Consider the following 23006-nt stretch of genomic DNA (forward strand, 5'->3'; position numbering starts at 1 on the left):
TAACTGAGCCTTTGAGCAAATATATTGATAAATTTCTCCAACCGATTGTTACAAGACAAAAGGCATACATAAAAGACACTACCTGCATGATTGAAAAAATCGAGGGGTTACCTTATGATGTTACTAACCAATGGTTGGTTACTCTCGACATAGAGGCCCTCTATACCAACATCCCTCAAGAGGACACCATTGAGATGTTAGAGGGCCTCTTAAAAACAGGAGAGGAAGGCCTTAATCATCATGCAACCTTTATTTTGGAATGTGCAGAAATAATTTTAAAAAATAATATTTTTTTATTCAAAAATGATTTTTATAAACAAATCAAAGGCACCAGCATGGGTGCAACCTGCGCTCCAAGTCTAGCATGCTTATATGTAGCGGCATTTGAGGAAAAGCACATATTTAACAATATAGCACCATTTAGTGAAAACGTAACGTGCTGGTCAAGGTATATCGATGACATTTTCTTTATTTGGACAGGTACCCTTGAGGTACTAAATGAGTTTATTCTTTGGTTAAACTTAGGTGACAAAAACCTTAAATGTACCTCAAACTATAATAAGGAGTCAATTGAATTCTTAGACATCAAGATCCGAGTGGATAATGCAGTGTTAGGTGTTGACCTGTACACTAAACCAACCGACAGAAACACTTTATTATACTATAAAAGTAACCACCCCAACAGCCAAAAAGATAACATACCGTTTGGCCAATATCTAAGAATTAGACGTAATTGTACCAATCTGCAGGATTTCAATAAACATGTGGATGAACTTTCTGAAAAACTAAGGAATAGGGGCTACCCGAAAAGGTTGATTAAAAAAGCGTACAAACGCGCGAAATATTATGACAGAGACGCATTGTTCGCCAAAGAAAATCACAAAACTGAGAAAACTGAGGACAAATTAATTTTTGTCACCAACTATAGCACTGCAAGCAATAAAATCAAAAACATTATTAATCGGAACTGGCCACTGTTAAACGACAGACATGGAGTGAACATCCCTAAACCCATGTTTAGCTTTCGCAGAAATAGAACCATAAGAAACTGTCTTGTACACACCTTTAAAGATATGAACAGAGAAAACCAAGGGACAATTGATAAGACCCCACTTCTCACCGGGAACTTCACATGTAACATGTGTTCCAACTGCCAATCACAGATGAAGGGCAATGTAATAATGTATAATGGAATTACTCACAAAATCAAAAGTTTTATGAACTGCAAAAGCAAGAATTTAATTTACATAATAAAATGCCCGTGCAATAAGGCATATATTGGTGAAACAGGAAGAGAGGTCAAAACGAGAATAACAGAACATAAGTCCGCCATTAGGACAAAGAAAATGACAGCCCCACTGGTGGAGCATTGGGTAACCCACAACCATAAATTGGAGGATCTCAAATGGTGTGGGGTAGAAGCAATGTCTCAAAGTATCAGAGGAGGGAACAACAATATTAAGAGGAAAAAGAGAGAGCAGTTCTACATGTCTCTCTTTAATACCTTCAGAACAGGTCTCAATAATAGAGAGGAATGGGAAAGACTAATTTTATAACATCAACCATATTCTGTTAGTAGAAAATTATCCCTAAACAGTAATAGGCAATTTCTCCGAGTGGAGAATATGGTATGTCAAGTCTATTCATTGTGTTTTAAAATATATATATTATGTGGTTGTTATTCTTGTCTGTGTTGAAAAATGATAAAATAGAGAATGTAAGTTTATTAAGTTATGACTATGAGATATTTGCCCTTTGGTATTGACCAGTTCAACCACTCTATCGAGTATGGTGTCAAGATGTGGCCAATGGAGAGGGTTGAGACAACGTCTGAATGAAATAGAAACTCAACTAACAATAGTAAAATATAGAAGTAATGTTGTCTTTTGATTTTACAAATGGGGGTTATTGAACCTATGGATCAATGATCAGTGAATTCCTTACTAACTGGTTAGTGCTACCACAGAAGTCAAGATCACGACACTACAGATAGCCCTGGCACAGAGGTTCCCATACCTAACACGGCCGCCACTATGGGTTTATGATTAGTAATATGATTTTTGGACAAACTTGTATAATTTATCAAGCAATTACCTGGAATATAAAACAAAATATGTATTAGGTTATGTTATACATTGTATTACAGTCGGTCGGGATGTATTATATTTTTTTATATAACGATGTACAAAATACGATAGTTCTCAAATATCAAATGATCACATGTTTATTGTTTGGGTATTTTCGTGATAACCTAAATAACGATGTATGTATAGCTGAAACCTCAAATATTGGGCAAATGTCTAGTATTACCAGAGGATGACCATATTCTGCAGAAAATTTGACTAGTGGTTCCCAATCAAATATGGCCGGCACATCTGATATGACATCTGATATGGGACTGAGTAATATATCTCCAAAACCTGTATACTAAAGTATTTAACAAGGTAATATAACCAAAAGTAACTTCAATGATATTACGATAAATAAATGGGAAGAAGTTTGTCTCAAATAAGTTTTCCAATAGCTATCGTTCGAGGCGACGAGAATCACTTCCGGTTTTCCGATAAGAAAGACTGTGCGCGATTAGCTATTTTAAGCTCAAGCAAGTGGAAAAAGTGCCCACAAAACCTATTATGAGTTAGGGTCGGCTCACAATAATAAGCGAACAAAAATTTATTAAATAATATAGACTTAGACACGCAGAAGCACTTTTGACTTCCGGGTCAGGCTGGGAAGGGGCAGTATAAACACGCCGCCTCGATAGGGAGTCCTCTCACTTCAAATTGAAACGAAGGAGGAAGCACGGAGGAGCAGGAAGGCCGATTTCAAGTCAGAAGGTATGTTGGACCCCGGTTTTGTGATAATTAAGGCTGGGTAGAGGGGACACTCTTGCAGTTCGAGAGGAGGTTTAAACCCATAGCGAACTGCTTACCAGGCACCCCCTGTAACTACATCATGCACCTAAATAGCATTTTGTAAACTACTGGGGATCCTCCAGGCAGCCCTTTAACTATATCCTGTATATAAAAAGCATTTTGCAATCTATGGGTGACTCTAAATACCGTTTGTAGGTTACGCACAACAAAGGGAATATAATAGACAATATTTTTTTAAAATTGAAGTATAATAACTCTAGACATATACCTCGGAGTCTGAGTCGATTAACAGACATAAATAATGCATTGATGCAAAATTGAACAACAAGAATAGGAGGAGACTAATGAGAGTGATATGCCTTAAGAGACCCATAGAGCACTATTTTCTCATACAGTATATCTATGTATAAACCTTGGAGACATAGAAACAGTGTTCATAATCCTGGACTATAGCTGTATTTAATTTATATCCACAGATATCGAACTTCCTGTCAATGCGAATGATTGGGATGGTGGATGAAGCTTATTTATCTCAGCCTTAACTAGAAGTCCTAAGTAAGATAACACTGGTGAGTGTTTACCCTAGAGATACTAAATGAAACAAACACAGTAGGGAGACCAGAGATAGATTAAAATCTGTGCCTCACCTTGCGTGATCTTTCTAATCATAGGTCACGATGACTTCCACACAAGAATAAATTAACGAAGCCATTTCTATTAACTACGGTGGCCCCTCCGTGCAGATACATAACATTGGTTTCTACCAACAAGGTAAATAAAGGTACTTTCATGCGCAACAATGAGAAGAACTCCAATACTAAAAAACAATTAAGTAGCTTGTTTTTGGTTTCTGTATTCCCTATAGAAACGTGCAAAGACATAGGACAACCATCTGAAAAGTGTCCATACCGAGTTGAAAAGCAATTGATAAGCTATATCAACGTAAACATAAAGGTACATTCAGCTATATCTGTCAGTAGTAAACCAATACAAGGGCATAACCAGTAGTAATGATCTGGTTGAATACAGATAACTAAGGATGTAAAAAACTGGGGCGAGGAGACTACAGGGGATCAATGCTAAGTTTTTAGACAATGGCCTTGTTGATTAGTATGTGTAGAAAAAAATAGATGAAGTACACAATTATGCTAAAATACTGTCATTTGTTTATAGATACGGAGTCAAATGTTCCAAATGTCCTGATGAAGGTGTCAAGATTAAGTAGCCCCGAAACGCCGCGTCGACTTTTTTATACTTTGACTGTTTTTTATATTGTGTTACCAGTTTCTGGTAGTATTTTTAACATTATGTTTTAGATTGTAACCCATTTGGGAGGCCATAAATAAATGTTGTACATTATTTTTATAAATTCGAGAGTAGTGCTATTTACTTCTGTGTACTTTAATGTCTTGCCTGGATCTAGGTTGAAAGGTCATGTTGTCATAATCCTTACTATTTTTTAATTAACAGCTTAGATCCATTCTGTTTTAAATAATTCCCCCCCCCTCCTTATTTCACTCCAGCGATTCTAGTCTGCTACAATAACAACAGGGATTCCCTTTTTTTGAAACTGTACATACCCCATCCCTGATATAGACAACAGGGGCACCTCCTTTTCTTGGAGACACCTCAAGTTAGATCATGTATGAAAACCTGCGCACTAAATGGAAAAAATGCACTGTAAATATCATCATGAAAACATCAGAGGTACAAGAAAAATTGCTACAGGAAAAGTGCGATCTGCGTGAACTGAACTACACAGCAAAGAAAATCCAGTCACATCTCAAGTTAGACCACATACAAAACCTGCGCACAATATAATAAGGGCACTGTAAAAATCATGTTAAGAACCGAGTAAAAGGAGAAATACTCCACATCAAAATACAGGCAACAAAACATAAGAAAACCTGCATGGCAAGCAAAAATACATAACTAATGCAGTTGCATGTAAAGAAATATGATTAAAGGTACATCCAAAATAAACTAAAGCAGATAAATAAGTAAACAATAAGCATGGTGACATAGCAAAAATCAGTAGGTAAACAGGCAATATGGTAATAAAATAAGTAACACAGTATTAGTTATAGAAATAAATGATGAGTTGATGTAAGTTTCAAAACAATGAATTAAAACAAACAAAGTAGTCACCGTGGTCATTAGGAAGCTGGATGAACCAAAGAATCAGTCCGTGGATAAGAAGCAGGTCCAAATGATTTATTCAAAAAAACATCGTCAAAAGTGGTAGCCTGCACATGAAATAGCAAGAAGAACTCTGGATTACTTAATGCAGAATGAAGACCACGATGCAGAACAAGGGAATCCGAAGAGTAGAAGAATGCGTAGTAGTCTGTAATTACTTGACGCAGAATGAAGACCACGATGCAGAACAAGGAAATCCGAAGAGTAGAAGAACGCTGCTGAGTGCTCAAAGTTGTTAATAGAAAACAAGAAGGGACACAGCAATCTTCGGAATGCGTGTAACAAAATAGAAGACATAGCGCATCTAAAGAAACAGACGGATTGACAACTTGACACGCATCGATGGTTTCAACTTCAAGATGGCGGCACGTTCGGTTACGCCATGCCGAGTGGCTCCAGGCATCACGATGCATCAAAGCTTGGCAGCAAGCAGGAAGACTCTGCACGTCACAGTTGGAGAAAAGACGAGCTGGGAGGGCCCCGAAGGCCGGTAGGTCTGCGCGCGTTGAGTGTATGCGCGCGTTGGGGCACGTGAGGGAATTGAATGACAGCAGTTAAACCGTCAAAGAGCAATGGTACCAAAGTAAAATTTCCAAATAGGCAAAATAAAGTACTCCACTCACCGGAATTTGTAGGGCATGGTGCTACTTCATAATATACGTGCGACCGGTCATGAAAGATCGTGCTCCCCACACATTGCAAGGAAATACTGTTTGTCACACAAGACAGTCTCCCAAAGAGGTTTCGCTGCTGATGATAAAACCTGGATATACAAGTAAACTCTGAATGGGCACATTTTTCCAAAAAGCAAAGGGCTTGCTCAACTTCAGTTCAAATAATAGCCCAAATAGTGGGTTCTTAGATGTAGTGCCTATTAATGGATGCTGGGTCCACACGTCTAAAGACATCAGGGAATCAAAGCAGCAAGAAAAAAGGCAATGTGAAGCAGAGGTCCTGTCAGAAGCAGGGAGCAGGAATCATACTGTAGAAATCAAGCAGAAAGTATCATGTAGCAGGAAGCAAATGTCCTGTTTGAAGCAGGCAGTTGGACTTAAGCAGAAAGAAGCAGGTAACAGGACATCTACGCCTTGTCCATGGGCTGTCCGTTGAAATATGGACACTGGTGGGGCGGGAGGGCGTAAAATCCTTAAGTAGGTTCTTTTGGGAAAAATCATGAATAAAAGTACCTTTAAAAAGCTTGAAGAAAGTCCTCACGCGTAGTTTTAATTCCACCTCGTCGCCAAATTTATGTTACATCCTGGTAAGGAATTCCAGAAGACTTGGATAGGTTACAGATGATAAGTTTATTCTTCTTAGATGGTTAGATAGGTTTTCCAGTACATAAGTAATCAGAGCCCCACCAGGAGCATCCTCTCTGCTGCTCAGCCCAGGATCCAACTGACAGTCCACTCACAGCATACCAAACATTCCAATGACATCACATTCACAGTAACATTCCACTCACACTGGCTGAACAGCAGAGGCAGAGAAACAGGGAAGATGTAAGGTAAAAACCTTAGATATAACAATATGCTCTTACTGGAAGTCACGGAAGGAAAGGGCACCAAGACCAGCAACACGCACATACAGCTCAGTCAGTCAAAGTATCTTTTTTTAAAAAAATATCTTCATTAAGCTTTTATTGCATATATTCAGCAATATGTTCTTCAACATTGACTACCCTTTGTGGCAGCATTAGCCACTGCCCAGTAAACCGGGAAAATGTGTGTGATGTATTCAAACAGTCCAGATGAAATCATATCACAACAGAGGGAGTATGGAAAAAGGTGGTCTGGGAATCAATCATGATAGATGATACTGCCACCATAGTTAGAACATCCATTCAATTAAATGACACCATCCCATGGGGTAGTAGTGCTACTGAACCAAGCCAAACAATGTACCATGTTGTATGGAGACAACAATGTAAAATAGAGGTCTCTCCTTCAATTGCTGTGCGAGGGCTGATCAGGGAGGAACAGTAACCTCCTGTCCATGTGCAACAGTTGAGAGTTCATGGTTGCCCCGATGGTCAGATGGTTTCAGAAGAGGGACAGATACACTGTGAGCATGGGCGTCCGCAGAAATTTTTCCAGGGGGGGGCAAAATGTTAACGTCATCACCATCCTCCGACATGATGTGTGCCAGGTGGGGCACAAGAAACACTGGGGTGCAGGAGGAGCCATGGGGGGCAGGAAGCAGGCTGCATATGATCTCATACACCATAGGGTTGTTGTGCCACAGCCATCTCTTTCTTTTGTGGCACCCCAAAATCCATACCTGCCCTGGTCCCTACAATTACCCCCTAGCACCCCAAAACCCATACCCACCCTGAACCCTAAAATTACCCCTCCCCAGCAAAACTCATACCCTCCCTGAATCCTAAAATTACGCCCCTGGCACCCCAAAACCCATACCCACCCTGAACCCTAAAATTACCCCTAACAACCCAAAACCCATACCCACCCTGAACCTTAAAATTACCCCTGCCCCCAAAACTCATACCTGCCCTGAACCCTAAAACTACCCCCCTGGCGCCCATAACCCATACCCACCCTGACCCCTAAAATTGTCCCCCTGGCACCACAAAACTCATACCCACTGAACCCTAAAATTACCCCCCTGGCACACCATAACCCATACCACCCTGACCCCTAAAATTGTCCCCCTGGCACCCCAAAACTCATACCCGCCCTGAACCCAAAAATGTTCCCCCCTTGCACCCCAAAACCCTTACCCGCCCTGAACCCTAAAATCCCCCCCCTGGTACCCCAAAACCCATACCCACCCTGAACCCTAAAATTATCCCCCTGGACCCCAATCCCTAACCCGCCGTGAACCTTAAAAATACTCCCTGGCACCTTAAAACCCACACCCACCCTGAACTCTCAAGTTACCCCCTGGCACCACAAAAGCTAAACACTACATTCTGATTGTGTATCGCGCCATCTCCCTGCTCAGGGAGGATCGGATGGTCCGGATCGGCTCGCCCTGGTCCGGTTCTCCTCACCCTTCTCTGGAGCTGTTCTGCCTGCCCTGTCCCTCTTCCGGACCCACCGAGCTTGCCTCGTGCACACTGCCTGGACCTACTCTGTCTGGCCTGGTTCTTTCTCCTTTGGACCCGCTGTCTTCACTGGCGGAGTTAGAACACAGGTCTCACTTCTCTGAAGCTGCTCTCCCTCACCCAGACCCCCCGCTCACCCTCCACTTGCTCTCTCATCTTCCTTCCTCTCTACTTCTCAGTCTCTCTTTCCCCACTGCTTCTCTCTCTTTCTCTCCCCCCTCTTCTTTCACTCTCACCCCCACCGTATCCGTCTCCCCTACCCCACCAAGCTTTCCTCTGTCCCCCCCCTCTCTATTCCTCCTCCTCATGTCGGTGATAGGGAGCCCGGGTCCCTTTCTGAAAATGCGAGCTGGAGGTGACGTTAAGTGTGAAAGCACCAAGGTGTGAACTGGGAAAAGAGGCAGGGAAGTGGTGGGCGGCAGGTAGAGGGTCAAAGGGGGCACTGGCTCTCAGAGAGGTGAGACGGGGCGGGGAGCAACCCGAGGACAAAAACAACACCAGAGCAAGTGGCAGACGCTACTCTTTTATTCAAATGTTACTATTCTTTCTGCTTAGTAATTTACTTAACAGCAACTGTTCTAGGCAGTCCATCACTATAATCCAATAATTATTTGAAAAGACTTTGCCTCAATCTTGTTATTGTGTTATAGCGCGCTATAAAGTCCGAGGTCTCCTGGCGCTTCTGACTAAATTATAAGATGGGGCAGGGTGAAAGAGGGTACTCAGAAGGATCTAGAAAAGAGCAGAGTCTCCAGGTGTTGTCTAGATGTGACATGCAATGAGATGCACAGGAGTTCACCTAGAAGAGAGTGCCAAACGGACGGTGCAGGAAAATGAAGCCCGCGTCTTGTCCTACTGAGCCCTGAAACGCAGAGGAGCTTCAGAATAGAACAGAGAGTGCAAGCTGGAGAGAACCGTGGCTGAAGCACCATGTGTAATGCATAGTGGCATGGGCGTCCGCAGGGGGCAGGGCCAGCTTTAGCGCTGGTGGCACCCAGTGCGACAATGTTAGTTGGCGCCCCCAATGACCACCTCCACCACGATTCTCTCACTAGCACCCTTCAACAGTGACTAAGACTCCATAACCACACTCTCTCTCAGATGCATTGAATTTGTTGTACAGCACTACTCATACCATTAAAGTATGTCAGAGCACTTTGCATCACACACACATTACACAGACAAGCAATCATACTTGTGTAAATCAGTGTATAGGAAATGTTACATAAGTCAAAGGACAAAGGGGCATATTATCAAAGCCTAGTGATATTTTTATCACCACGTTTGCGTCCGTTTTCGGATGAAATGAGACGATAAAAATATTGCTTTATTTACAAGAGCATGCTAACGCGTGTTCACTGGGATTAGCGCTGGTTTCAACATCACATCGCCTTGCATCACTAATGAGATGCAAGGGAGGCGTGTCCCGTGAAACAACATGGGATATCATCACTAACCCTGATTCTCTCTATTTCCAAGTGTATCGCTAACAAACATAGCGTTATTATAATCAGCGCTAACCGGGTTTTTCGCCGCTTTGTAACGCCTGCTATTTTCCTTACTAAGTCCTATCTATAATGGGAGATAGATTGTAATGCTGGGTCCACGTCTCCCATTAGAGATTAGGTTTTCCCTAACGCGGTTTTCTATCACTGGAATTCCGGCGATTTCGACTCTTTCCGCCGCGTTTGCCTGGATTTCTATCGCCTGGGCGATGCGCCTTGCTGATATTGCGCTCGCCAGGCGATAGAATCCGGCGATATGCGGCGTTAATTTTTTGAACACTACACACAGCCAGTGATAATTATCACTGGCCGTTGATGATATGCCCCTAAAAGTGTAGGAGTCACATGTCATCCATACTGGTAGGCAATATAGTTTAGGAGTGCTTGGTGTGGAGAAACAGAAACAACATAGTTGGGAGTTTTCTTTAATAATAAGACTCCCTTTCTACCCAAATTAACCTTTTTTGCAACATTAATCAATGTTCTATACTTAGCAGAGTGTATGCACTTCTATGATGAAAGTTAATACCTCACTATTCTATATTAGGACTTTAAGTTATAAATTGCAAGTAAGAAAAGGATGTCTCTTTTAAAAGCAGTAACCTGCTGATCTATTTACATTAAATGCACTCTGTAATCTACTTGGTACAGTTCTTTGCAGCAGGCATATTAACCCTCTGTACTACCTTCACATACATCAAAAAACTCAACTACACTAAACTCTGATCTCTGGCTAGGAAGAACATTAATCACAGGAGTTATCTTGACATTTTTGTGAGGCCCCGTTTTTGCAGGAGGAAAGGAACGTGCAGCAGGTGCTTTTAAAATCATAATTAAGTTGTAAGCACGGCGCCCCCAGGAAGCCAGCACCGGTGCCATGGCACAGGTCACACCACCCTAGAGCCGGCCCTGGCAGGGGGGCAAGGAGGGGTGCTCCAGGGGGGGGCAAGCGCCCCTTCTTGCCCCCCCATGCGGACGCCCATGACTGTGAGAAAATTTCTCTTAAAATATTTCAAACCAGAATATCAATAACTAATCAGAATTTTTGTACTACAAATTCTACCTTTAATGCCCTCCCTATTTTACTGTTGCCAATGATTACAGACACATTCCTCCGCATTTCATGGTACAGTTACAGACAAGGCTTGAACCCTTCTGTGGAGCACGATGCTGCTTTGTTGATGAAGGGATTTGTGAAAAACATGCAATTCAACTAGTTCAAAAGACTCCAGCAGGTGCTGTACTTGAAATAGATGGAACACCTGTGGTCTCCGAAGCTGTTCAGTGGGTAAGTGAACCTTTGCTGATGGCCATGGAGAATGGCTTATAGAATTCTTAATTTTGAATTGTAATTTAATTGCCACTGTTCACATTGTATTAGGAACCACATGGGTGAGATTGCACAAACCAGAGACCAGCTGGCAAGACAAATATATCATCATGAGTTCAGAATACTGCAACCAGAGATGATGGCTAAGGCCTGACTTGTTTCAATCTGCATGAGCAGTAAGAAAATCTACTTATACTTCATCCATATCAAGACATAAGAGATGTGTTCGGCAAGAAGGGAGCCGGCACTTTACCCCCTCATTGTGTGTATGCCTGTCGTATTAACCTGCAACCTGGGGTTCAGATTCCACATGGGAGAATGTATCCATCCACGCACAAAGATGTTTTGGCACTGAAGGAATATTTAGAAGAGAATTTAGCCAAATGGTTTATTTGTCTTTCTGTTTCACCTTCAGGAGTTGCTATATTTTTCATACCCAAGCTGAATGGTGAATATGTACCATGTATAGACAATAGGGGGTTGAATGTGATTTTCTTCTTCAATAAATATCCTATTTCCCTCATCTCTGTATTTATACCGCCAAAGCCTTCTCTAAATTAGATCTCAAATGAGCTTACAATTTGGTCCTTATCAGAGAAAGATAAGAGTGGAAGACAGCTTTCAGTACTACATATAGCCCTTACTAGTATTTAGTGGTGCAGCTTGGCCTTTGTAGCACCCCTGATGCCATCCAGCATTTTGCACATGATATATTTATAGAGACATCCTTTACACTTTTGTGGTAATTTATCTTGATGATACCCGTATTTTTTCTTAGAATTGACACGAACATCAAAAACATCTTTGAGTAATGCTAAAAACTAAGACAGAACTCTTTTAGAGTGTGGTAGTGGAAGATATAGGATTGAGATAAAATTAAGATTGGGATGCCTTGGTTTTCAGAAATATCAGCATTTGAGCTGTGGGCTCCTAAGAAAAAGTTTGGGCCCATGGAATTTATTGTTTTACAAAATAAGCATTCACAGGTTAATGTAAGTTACAAACTGGACAGGAGAAATATTATCATTACAACATATATCCATAATTTGCAAACATAATACTTACGTCTTCAATATCCATTGAATCTGGTTCATGCTTCATGGGCTGATCCTCTTCTTCCTTTTTCTCTTTCTCAGGCATGAGATCGTCGAGCCAGCTCAGGTCATGGAGAGAGAAAAGGCATTCTATTGCTTTCCGTATTCCAACTAAAGCCAGCAACTGTTGGCACAAGAACAACAAATAAGCATATTTGGACAGATATTGAGCAAATTGATGTCATTATTTCAATTTTTGTAATATTCCCTGATAGGCAAACATTTATAAAGCCTAGATTCCCACGACATGGCTTAAAGAGGGCTCCTAGATGTAAGAGGGGATTGTGAATAGAAATCATTTAAATACAAAGCAGCGAAAATTGACTAGGCCGGATTCTAGAATCTCAAAAGTACACAAAGGGTGATTGATACGATGCTTGTATCAATCTCAGCCTCTGGTAAATACTTGGGCTGCATTTCAGTTCATCTTTATTTTGCACACCATGCCCCCTCTGTTTGGACCCATCCATATACAAATCAGTCTTGACCCTGCTCCAATGGGAACAGTCCAGCTTGAACTGCCAGGCCAGGTCCTCCCTTAAAAAAAATTAAAAGCAATTTAACCTCAATTCCACCCTAGTTGAGACTCATGAGCCAGGTATAGCTTGGTTCCAGTGACACAGTGTGCATGGGGCCATGTCTGAGCATTCCTGTCTCATTTAGGGTGAGACATTGAAGTATACAATAAAGTGATGGACAGATGCTTGAACTAATCTCAGCCACTGGTAAATATTGCAACCCAGTTCATTTTTATTTTGCACACCTGCCATATGCTAATCAGTCTTGACCCTGCTCCAATGGGAACAGTCCAGCCTGAACTGCCAGTCCAGGTCTTCTCCGAAACGGAGTAAAAGCAACCTATGTTCGAGTTCACCCTTGTTAGGACTCATCAGCCAGGTATAGCTTGGTTCCAGTGAATCAGTGCGCACGGGACTCACAACAGGACTCACATCTGGGCATACCTATTCCACTTAGGGTGACCCATTAAAGTATACAACAAAGTGATAGATGGAATTCTTAATTAATCTCAGCCACTGGTAAATACTCGGGTCGCATCTCAGTCCATTGCTTTTTTGCACATCATGTCACCTCAGTTTGGACCCAGCCTTATGTAAATCAGTCTTGACCCTACTGAAATGGGAACAGTCGAGTCAGAACTGCCAGGCCTGCTCTAAACCGGAACACAAGCAACTTAGGACCGCTTTCACCCTAGTGAGCTCTAATCAGCCAGTATATCTTGGTTTCAGTGACAGTGTGCACATGACCCACATCTGGGCATACCCGAACTGTGGAAAATGCACTGATAGAGTGATCTGTTCTCAAATTATTCAGTCAGTAAGGAGACCTGGGCATTATTGGAGAGAGGAGACAGCACATGGTAAAGCTACAGTGATGGTCGCTAGATCAATATGGAAAAGTCAGGCACGTGTAAGTAGTGCTTTATTAATAATCATCTGAAGACAGAAGGTCTCTGTCCGTAAGTTTCCAAGATGGACATTCTAAGGGGAAAACCATTCTCAGAATTGCATTGAGTGGGACTGTTTGTTTTCAATAATTGTAAAGTGGAAACACACACACAATAGAACTTCACAATGAACCTTTGTGTGGCTGCTCAGTGCACCTTTCCCACCATAAAGGTGTTGCTAGTGCATTAAGGTTTCAGGCAAGTGCAGCGTTGTTTCACAAGCGTGTGCAGGGATTGCTCCTTGCCACATATCCAATAGCCCCTCTTTCGTGCAAAAGCACATACATGAGTATTCCTGTAGTGCATTTCTGGATGTACATCCTCTTCTCACCACACTTTCCACCACGATGTAGCCTGCTGCACGGCCGGAAATACACTTGGGGGCAACATGGCGGGTTATGGTGCGCTTAATAAATATGACAATACAATACGTATCATTTACATTTTGTACAGGAATCCACTGCACTTTTTTCTGTTTCTGCAAGAGGAACGTATTTTTTATATATAGACTCTTATTGGTGTCGGAAGTAGCAACATCTGGCATATTTGTAGATGGTTAGCAGGATGCGTCGGTACTGAAATTTGTCAGCGTCAGTATGGACAGTGGGTGGTGCAAGCTTTAGTGGCCACTTAGAAATATCTTGCGCCCTAGCATATATTTTTGTTTTCAAACTAAGCACTGCATATACCATGGATAATGCTCTATTCACACCTTTTCTAAATAATACAGCCTTACATAACACTGTAGAGGTATAGATAGCAATATAGCATGACCAACAGTGAGTTTCCATGCGAGGAAGTATTCCGGGGCAGCAAGTCTCCCCACTGGCAAGCCACCAGGACATTTTCCAGCCTGCATTCGTAAAGTGCACGTGCAGTACGAAATGCTGTACTCTCTAACACTTGGGTGACCGCCTATCTATTCCAAAGCCATTACCCACACTGTACCCCTCCCTGAACTTCTCACCTGCAAACCATTGACGACACACGTGTAAGTCTAAATGGGTCAATGAAAGCAAAACAAGACTACAACTCCCATCATGCGTTAGGGTACCACACAATCGTCCAGGTTGGGAAAAAGTGCCCGTAATGACCTGGTGGGAGTTGTTCAATCTACCTACAACTCTACACCACTCGGTGCCTCAACCAAGGTCATACACGCTACACAGAAACACCAAAAACACGTTGCTTACCATTAGAGGAAATATAATTGCAGCTGCTGTTGATTTAAGTGTCCAGAGCAAAGCAAGGCATGACATCTGAATGAAGGTGAACAGATGGACTCTGCGAAGGGGCACATGGCGAAGGTAGATCAAGTCTGGCTGGTGTTTTGCTGGCATAAGAAGCAGTTTTAGTCTGTCAAGGAACTGAAAGGGAAACAATAAAAATTACACATATTTGATTTTGACACAATTACTTTTTGTTCTTTTTATTTTTAATTTATTTTTTTGCTTTGGGGGGAAAACTTCAAGTTTCCTTTTGAAAACAGACTGCTTACGTAGTAAGTAACTGCAGCAGCACAGGGGCCTTCCTTACAGTTCATTCAATGCAAACATTATTGTAGATGGGTCTCATAATACTATATTAAAACGTGTTCATCCATGGAAATGTTTTACATATATCATCTGTAACAACTGCTGGGTTGTTTGTTAATGGTTTAGTGATGTTGTGAATCAAAGGTGTCACTCTTTTATCCAGGTTGCACGGGCGTCAATACTATTGTACAGCCCTGACAGGTACTGGGGATCATTTCAAGATCAAGGGGCACTCAGCAAAGGTGAGAGCTAAAATAAACTGTGCATGTTATGAGAGCACAATTGTGGGAGTTTGGGGTTATAATGAATGTGGTTGCTAGAGAGCCAAAGGGCTTATGCTCGCTCCATGTACATAAGTGACGCGGGCTGCAATCTGATTAGTCTACATAATTAGGCCATTAATTTCATCATTGCAGAGAAAATCCATTAAATTACATTTTGAGTCCTTTCTGACTTAATAGTCCATATATATTTTCCTCCTTTCCCAAGGCAGTAAACTTTATGAGCAAAAGTAAAAGTTGACCATCCCGGCCCCAGTCTAAAGTTTTATACATTTTACTTTCTGTTTCATCCATAAATTTCCAAACTGCTAAGAATTTCTTAATAGCCCCTACCTTTTTTGAAGAAGCTTCCTCAAAGGATTTGGTGCATAACATTTTTATGCCAATTTCGGTAGGCTGGAACTTTAGTTGTCCTCCAATTCTGAAGGATAAAGGACCGTGCCAGTAAAGCGGAAATCGCTATAAATACTTTCTCCTCTTTGGAGATTGGAGCATTCGAGCTCTGCCTTATAAACACAGAGAATGCTATCTCTGGTTACAGTTTTAATTTTCTCTGTAAGCCTTCATTGAGGGCGGGAAATACTTCCTCCCAGAACTGGGTTAAAAGCGGGCAAGTAAAAGAAATATGCAACCAACGCCCCCAGACCCATTTGCTGGCAACAAAAGCACTTGTCCTCTGTTTCTAAATACATCTTCTGTAAGACTCTTGGTGTATAGTAAGACATCCAGGGGGATAAAAAAGCCATTCTTTAAAAATGTGCTGCTCCTAGTGCTTTATTGCCATGCAACTATATCTCCTGCCACTCTAGTTCTGAAAAAGTACATTGCGTTTCTTGGGAGATCTTGTCTAAAAAGCTTATTACAGCGTGCGAGGGATAAACAAAATGCCCAAAATATATATCCGAGGGCCATATTAATTTGCTTGAACAATTATTTGTTGCGTGAAGCCCTTTATGATCTTGCCCGTCCTGGGAAAAAGCGCAATGCTATGGGCTGTGAGTTTTTTGTACGCCCGGATTTTTGTCCCTCAACGGTAAATGAAAGATGGCATATGCAGAAGTTATTTACTCCCCTTCAAGCTGCAGGTGCCCAGGTTTTTTTGCTTAATCCTTCCAAATTAAAGGTCATCTTTAATGGGCAAACAAAGTATTTTATGTCTAGTCGATTAGCACAGGACTACTTGTCTAGCATCAAAAAAAAGGAAGGTTGAATTAGATTCACTAATAGGAGAAGGCGATTCAATCAGATATGATGTTTTTAATAATCTGAGTTAGAACCGTCATCTGGTAATTAAGTATTTAGCATTTTGTATTTTGCATTATGTAGTTTGGAGGTTGGGGCGTTTGGTAGGATTAATGTTCCCTTCCGTTTTTTTTCAAGTTGAAAGTCATAAGGTACCTCTCTTTATACAAATAGATGGGTGTGAAGAGATTTGTTTTTTTTTCTCAGCAAAGGATAATTTAATATTGATATTGATATTCAACGACTAAAAGTTGATAGTATTTGAGAATAACCCGGAGAGAGTACTACATATTTTTGGGCTGGGAACTCGACTAGTGGGGAAACGGTTGACGCATCTCAGCATCACAGAGGACTTTGTCCTTAAGCCTTTTTTTTGGGTGGTGTGGGAGGGGTTGGGGGGTTGCGGGTGGCAGGTTGGTACTGGAAGGGGTGGGAAGGAATGGGGGGGCTAGGGTAGGGTTGGGGGTAAAAATAAAAATTGAGACCTATCATGTAGAATTGGCTGCACAAATTCTTTTGTATCTTTTTTCGTGTTTAGATGAGGGAGGATAAAATATTTATTGGCACTTGGAACATATGCGGCTTGAATGATGCTAAAAAGAGGGCTCTTTTTTGTAGAATTGTTGATTTTATGCATGTTGATATCCTATGCATACAGGAGACACACATTCCGTGGGGGAAGAGGGATTGTTTGAAAGTCCCTGGTTTTGATTTAATAGTCTGCTCCAAACAGACATTTATGGTCAGAGGGGTCGCAATATATGTAAGGTGTGGTCTGTCTAAATGCAAAAGGTCATTAGCCGATAAAATGGGTAGATGGGCCATAGCTGAACTTTGCATTGGTGGGAGGTCGTTGACAATTTGTAATGTATATGGATCAAATTTAGATGATCCCGAAGTGTTTCAATTTTTAGATGTTGAGTTGGCAGCATGGCCTAATCCGTTATTCATGTGTGGCGATATGAATATAAATATCCCAAGCGATATGGATTTTCCTAATACTAATACTTATTCTGGGAGAAAACCAAAAGTTTTTAGGGCTCTTCAGTCTCTTCTTCAAGAGCATGGCCTTGGAGATTTATGGTATCTACATAAGAGAACCGAAGATGGATATACGTTTTATTCTATGCCCCATAAGAAAAACTTTAGGCTAGATTTTGTTTTCGTATCTAAACAAGCAGTAGCGAGTAGCAATGTATCATGTTTACCACGGTTTCTTTCAGACCATAATCCATTGATTGCTCAATGTCCGTGGTCTTGTGCTCGAAAACCGCCAAGAGATTGGACCTTTAATAGGAAGCTTTAATCTGATGAGGGGTATCGCACACATATTAGAAATTGGCTAGCTCAATTTTTGAGTATAAATAGAGGATCTGCTACAGATCAAGTAGTTTGGGACACCTTGAAGGCTGCATTACGTGGGGAGACCAAAAGCTGGTCTTCATTTAGGTGGAAAGGAGAGCAAGAACGGATGCGTAAGGGAGTCAATGAGCTTAGAGATGCGGAAACAGAATTGGCAGGGAATGTCAGGAACGGGAAAGACATAGCTCCGTGCTTACAAAAGATAGCAATCCTTAGGGCAGCTTTGATGGAGCCATTGGGGGAGGATCTTGCGCTAAAATTTTTACAATATCGGACAGAAATGTTCGAATTTGGGGAGAATTCTGGTAGGGTCCTAGCTAAGAGGCTTCGCCAGCGGAACATTCAGAGTCAGGTACTGAAAATTCAGGATGAATATGGAGTAATACAAGAGTCACAGGAAAAGGTTAATGAGGTTTTTTTAAGATTCTATTCCTCGTTATATAGCGAGGATATCACTAGGCTTAATATTGAGAGAGCTGCCGAAGCGTATTTGTTAGACCTGCGGACTGTTGGTATCTCCTCTGAACAGGCAGAATCTTTGGCCCTACCTATTCAATTGGAGGAGGTTGAGATGGCGTTAAAGTCATTGGCTAACGGTAAGGCCTGTGGACCAGATGCTGTACCCCTTGAGTTCTATAAGTCTTTTTTTCCTGAAATCTGTCAGTTTTTTTTGGAAGTTTTAAGAGCAGCCCAGAGGGGTATGATACCAGAATCATGGCAAAATACAATTATAGTTTTGTTAAAAGAAAAAGGCAAACCTGAGCTGTTACCATCATCTTTCCGACCTATTTCTTTAATTAATAGCGATTCAAAAATGTACTCAAAAATTATGGCCAGTAGACTTGTACAGGTGATTATCCCTCTGGTATCGGTATTTCAGCATGGATTCATACCTGGCCGAGATACTGCTGATCATGTTAAACGCTGTATTGCATTACTTGATTGGGCTCAGGTAACTAGATCTCCTCTTGGGCTGATCCTGCTGGACGCCGAAAAGGCGTTCGACAGGGTCTCCTGGGGGTTCCTGTGGTCGGTCTTGAAATGGAAAGGTTTTCCTAAAGAATTCATACAGGCAATTGATGCAATGTATAGGTCTCCTAGGGCCCAACTTCGTATATCTGGTCAGCAGACCCGTTCCTTTTCTATCTCTAGAGGTACCCGACAGGGGTGCCCATGCTCCCCCTTATTATTTGCTCTCTATATAGATCCCTTTCTTTCTAAAATTATGGTCAATCTACGTATCAAACCGATAAATGTTAATAATATGTCATATAGTTTATTAGCATACGCAGATGACATAGTAGTTATAACTTCGGAAGTGTCTTCAGCTTTTAGGGAACTTAAGCAACTGGCAGAGCAGTTTGGGGAGGTATCGGGCTACAAGCTCAATGTCTCAAAGACACAGGTGATTCAGACATCTAGCATGGCTATTTCTGACGCCCCGGTGGTTACGGAAGCCATATATTTAGGGGTGCGTATTACCTCTGCAGTGGAGAACATAGCGGATCTAAACATCATGCCCGTTATTGATGAAGTCAATAAAAAACTCAAAAGATTGGATAGTCTACACCTTTCCTTATATGGGCGGTGTAGTGTTATTAAAATGTTAATACTACCTACGTTTTTATATTTATTTAGGCCCATTCCTCTTTTGTTCTCTCAAATTTCTTTGGCAAAAGCGGATAGAGTCTGCTATAGATTTCTTTGGGGTTATTGTCGATCACGAAGGGCAGCCAAATGGATGTATCTTCCTAGGGATCGTGGGGGTTGGGCGGTCCCTAATATTATTTTGTATTATTGGGCTGTAATGCTACAGGGAATGGGCCTATTGTTATGTGGTGACAAAGCAACTATACCAATATGTAACTCTCCCACTATATATGAGATAGGGTTAGGTTCAGCCGCAAAAGGTATATTACTTGAAGTACTGGAGCCTAGTTATTTTAAGAGGACCCGATTTAAGGTTTTGTTAGCAGCATATTCCGTCTGGCGGAAGATTAGGCGGAAACTAAACATCCCAAACGTGAATGTTTACACATCTTTTAGTGCCACACGAATATTTCCTAGTCTATTTCAAGACAATGTTCTGTATCGATGGCAAAATAAGGGGATTTATGTGCTTGGCGATATTACGGAGAACGGCTCTGTACTATCATATAGGGAAATAAGAGATAAATTTCAGCTATCGCAACATGATTTTTTTTAAATATCTCCAAATTCAAAGCTTTGTTCAAAAAATTCTCAGGACAAACTCATGTATTTTGGAGGAAGTGCCCATAATTGAGCATATAAGGAAGAGATCTAGAATTGGTATCCTATATCAATATGTTCTATCAATATTCCCTGATGATTTAATTATTCAAAATACCAAGTGGGAGGCGAAATTGGGCATAACAGGTATTGATTTAAGTTTGGTGATAGAACTTGCCAATAAGGTTATAGTGTCTGGCTCCTTAAAAACTCAGAGTTATATGGCAATGTTGGACTTATATTATACGCCTGCTAAGATAGCAAAATGGGGGGCCACAAGAGGTAATACATGCCCGCGATGTGGACTGTATGCAGCGGATTCAATTCATATGTTTTATTCTTGTTTATCGCTCCGGTCCTTTTTAGATGACATCGAACAGTTTATTAATATTACGCTTAAGATTCAGTGTGTAATAACACCTGCTTTGGTGATGTTTGGTTTAGATGTAGGAAATAGTTCAGTAAGCGGAAATACTTACAACGAATTAGCCCTAATATTTATTGCCATGTCACAGGTCCGGTTGTGTATTACCTCACAGTGGCTATCCCCGGATGCACCGACATTTGTACAGTGGCGGGCAAGATTACTGGCCATACATTGCCTAGAATTTTCAGTATTTACCTGTAGAGGGGGGAGACGCAGGCAACTGGCAACCCAAGTTTGGTCACCTATCGCTGAATGGATTGGTTAAGTTGTCCTTGATAGCAGGATAATATATCTGTATTTCTTTTTATTCATATGCTCCTAACAAGTGCCTTTTTGTTTGTATGTTTTCAATGTACTATCCCTCTCATTTTCGGTGATCTAATGTATACTGTGTGTATATGATTTCTCTACGTATACTGTCTTATTTAAGAATGTTGTATAGTCGATTCGGTAGCTCAATTGCTTATTTGTATTGTTTAATATCCGGTCTCTATAAAAATAAAATAAACAAAAATAAAAAATAAAAAGCTTATTACCAATGAGCTTTCCCTTTGATTCCGTAGAAGTCTGTACAAGTTTTCAATCCCGCTTAGCTTAGCTCTATAAAGGGCTGTTAATAGGGACATCGGGGCAGAGTTAAATGGAGAGCAAACTTTCTTCACAAATTGGGTAATCTGAGAGAACCCTAAAAAAACGATTTACATCTAGTTTCACAACTAGCCTGGATCTCTTGCCATTTTAAACATCTCCCCCCTACGATAAAGTGGCCTAGTTCCCTAAAGGTGTTACTTTCCCAGAATCTTATCTGGCTATTCTGCATATGTAGGCCCAGCATTTTGCATTCCAAGCGTTTCAAGAACTCATATCCCGCTGTGTGTGCCTTCATATGATAAAATTACCGTATTCTATCCCCGAATCCCTGTAATGTCATGTATCGAGTCATTATAGGGAGTTGAGACGTTTTGATAAAAAACTGGAGTCTGAGATTCTGCTACCTGCATCATCTTATCCATAAAACCTATCCAATGATTCCTTGCCATCTAGCATTCGAGCCATTATATCCACAAAAGTAGTTTAATGATAGGTTTGCACCTGGGGAAGTGCCAACCCCCCTTGGCTAATGTCGAGTTGAAGCACTGGAAGTCTTACTCGTGATGCCTTCTTCTTACAAATACATTGACCAAATATAACTTCCAACTGCTTAAAATACAACATGGTAATTTGTTTTGGTACATTTGAAAAAAAAATATTATTAATGGTAAAATGGTCATTTTTATAAGGGCTACTCTGCCGATTAGTGTAAGTGGGAGAAAAGTCCATCTATCTAATAGATTTCTAATCTTTGTAACCATTGCTAGGTAATTCAGTTAAAATAGTTCCTCATAACTGTTTGTAACGTTGATCCCTAAATAACGAATAGGGTCTGGGGATTGGGCGTGCAGTTGCAAGAAACTTGGAAGAATTTGACTACTTGCGTTAAGTAGCAGGATTTCAGTTACATTCTGATTAATTTTATCCACCAATAGATTCGAACTGCATGAATTCTGTCAATATTGTCCTGATGTTCTGTTCCTCTGGCCTAAGGTAAAGAATAATATTGTCTGCAAACAGTTTTAATTTGGGCATCCCTTCCAGAGGCGCTTTTATTTGCAGATTAGCCCTAATCTTAGCAGCAAGGGGTTCTATAAAAAATGCAAACAATAGCGGGGGATAGAGGACATCGCTGGCGAGTTCCTCGCCTTATGTCCACCCTTCCAGCTAGCTGAGAATTTATAAAGACTTGGGCCTGAGCCCCTTGATATAGGTTCCCCAACATTTGTGTTATTTGTATTGGGAATACCACCCTTCTAAGAACAGCAAAGAGAGCGTCCCAGTTAACTAGTTCAAATGCTTTTTCAGCATCAACCGTTATAATTAATACAGGCAGTTTGTTGGAGTTAAAAAAATGAAGCGCTTGGACTAAAAACCCAGTATTAGATGACATGTACCATCCTGAGACAAACCCCATCTGGCCTTTATGTATTACCTTCTGTGCTATTGGAGAAAATCGATTTGCCCAGATTTTCATTAATATTTCATAGTCAACCTTCAGTAAACTAATTGGTCTACAGGAGTTGACATTTTTAGGGAACTTTTTAACAAAGCTTACTATAGTAGATTCCTTAAAAGCAGATGGGACCCCCTCTCCCACTCTTACAAAATTAAAAAGCTCTACCAAAAAGAGTGAAAATTCCTCAGAAAATACCTTCTAGAACACTGTTGGTAAGCCATCATTTCCTGAGGCCTTTCCACTGGCATTGAAGCGAGGGCAGTCTTAATTTCAGTTAGGGGGATTTAGGCACTTATTTCCTCTGACTGGTCAATTGTCAGCTGCAG

The 23006-nt window shown here is 41.1% G+C and overlaps 1 protein-coding gene across 1 annotated transcript in view; it reads right to left on the reverse strand.

Moving 5' to 3' along the window:
- LOC144769271 (electrogenic sodium bicarbonate cotransporter 1-like) overlaps positions 1–23006 on the reverse strand; it is a 584697-nt gene that overhangs the window by 42360 nt on the left and 519331 nt on the right. Inside the window, exons 19-20 of the mRNA XM_078653329.1 lie at positions 14727–14900; positions 12040–12192 (exon numbers count right to left, since the gene is read on the reverse strand). Of these exons, the coding sequence (XP_078509455.1) occupies positions 12040–12192; positions 14727–14900 (327 nt within the window). The remainder of the gene's footprint in view (positions 1–12039; positions 12193–14726; positions 14901–23006) is intronic.

The sequence above is a fragment of the Lissotriton helveticus genome, chromosome 7 (assembly GCF_964261635.1).
Source record: "Lissotriton helveticus chromosome 7, aLisHel1.1, whole genome shotgun sequence".
Classification (NCBI taxonomy): Eukaryota; Metazoa; Chordata; class Amphibia; order Caudata; family Salamandridae; genus Lissotriton; species Lissotriton helveticus.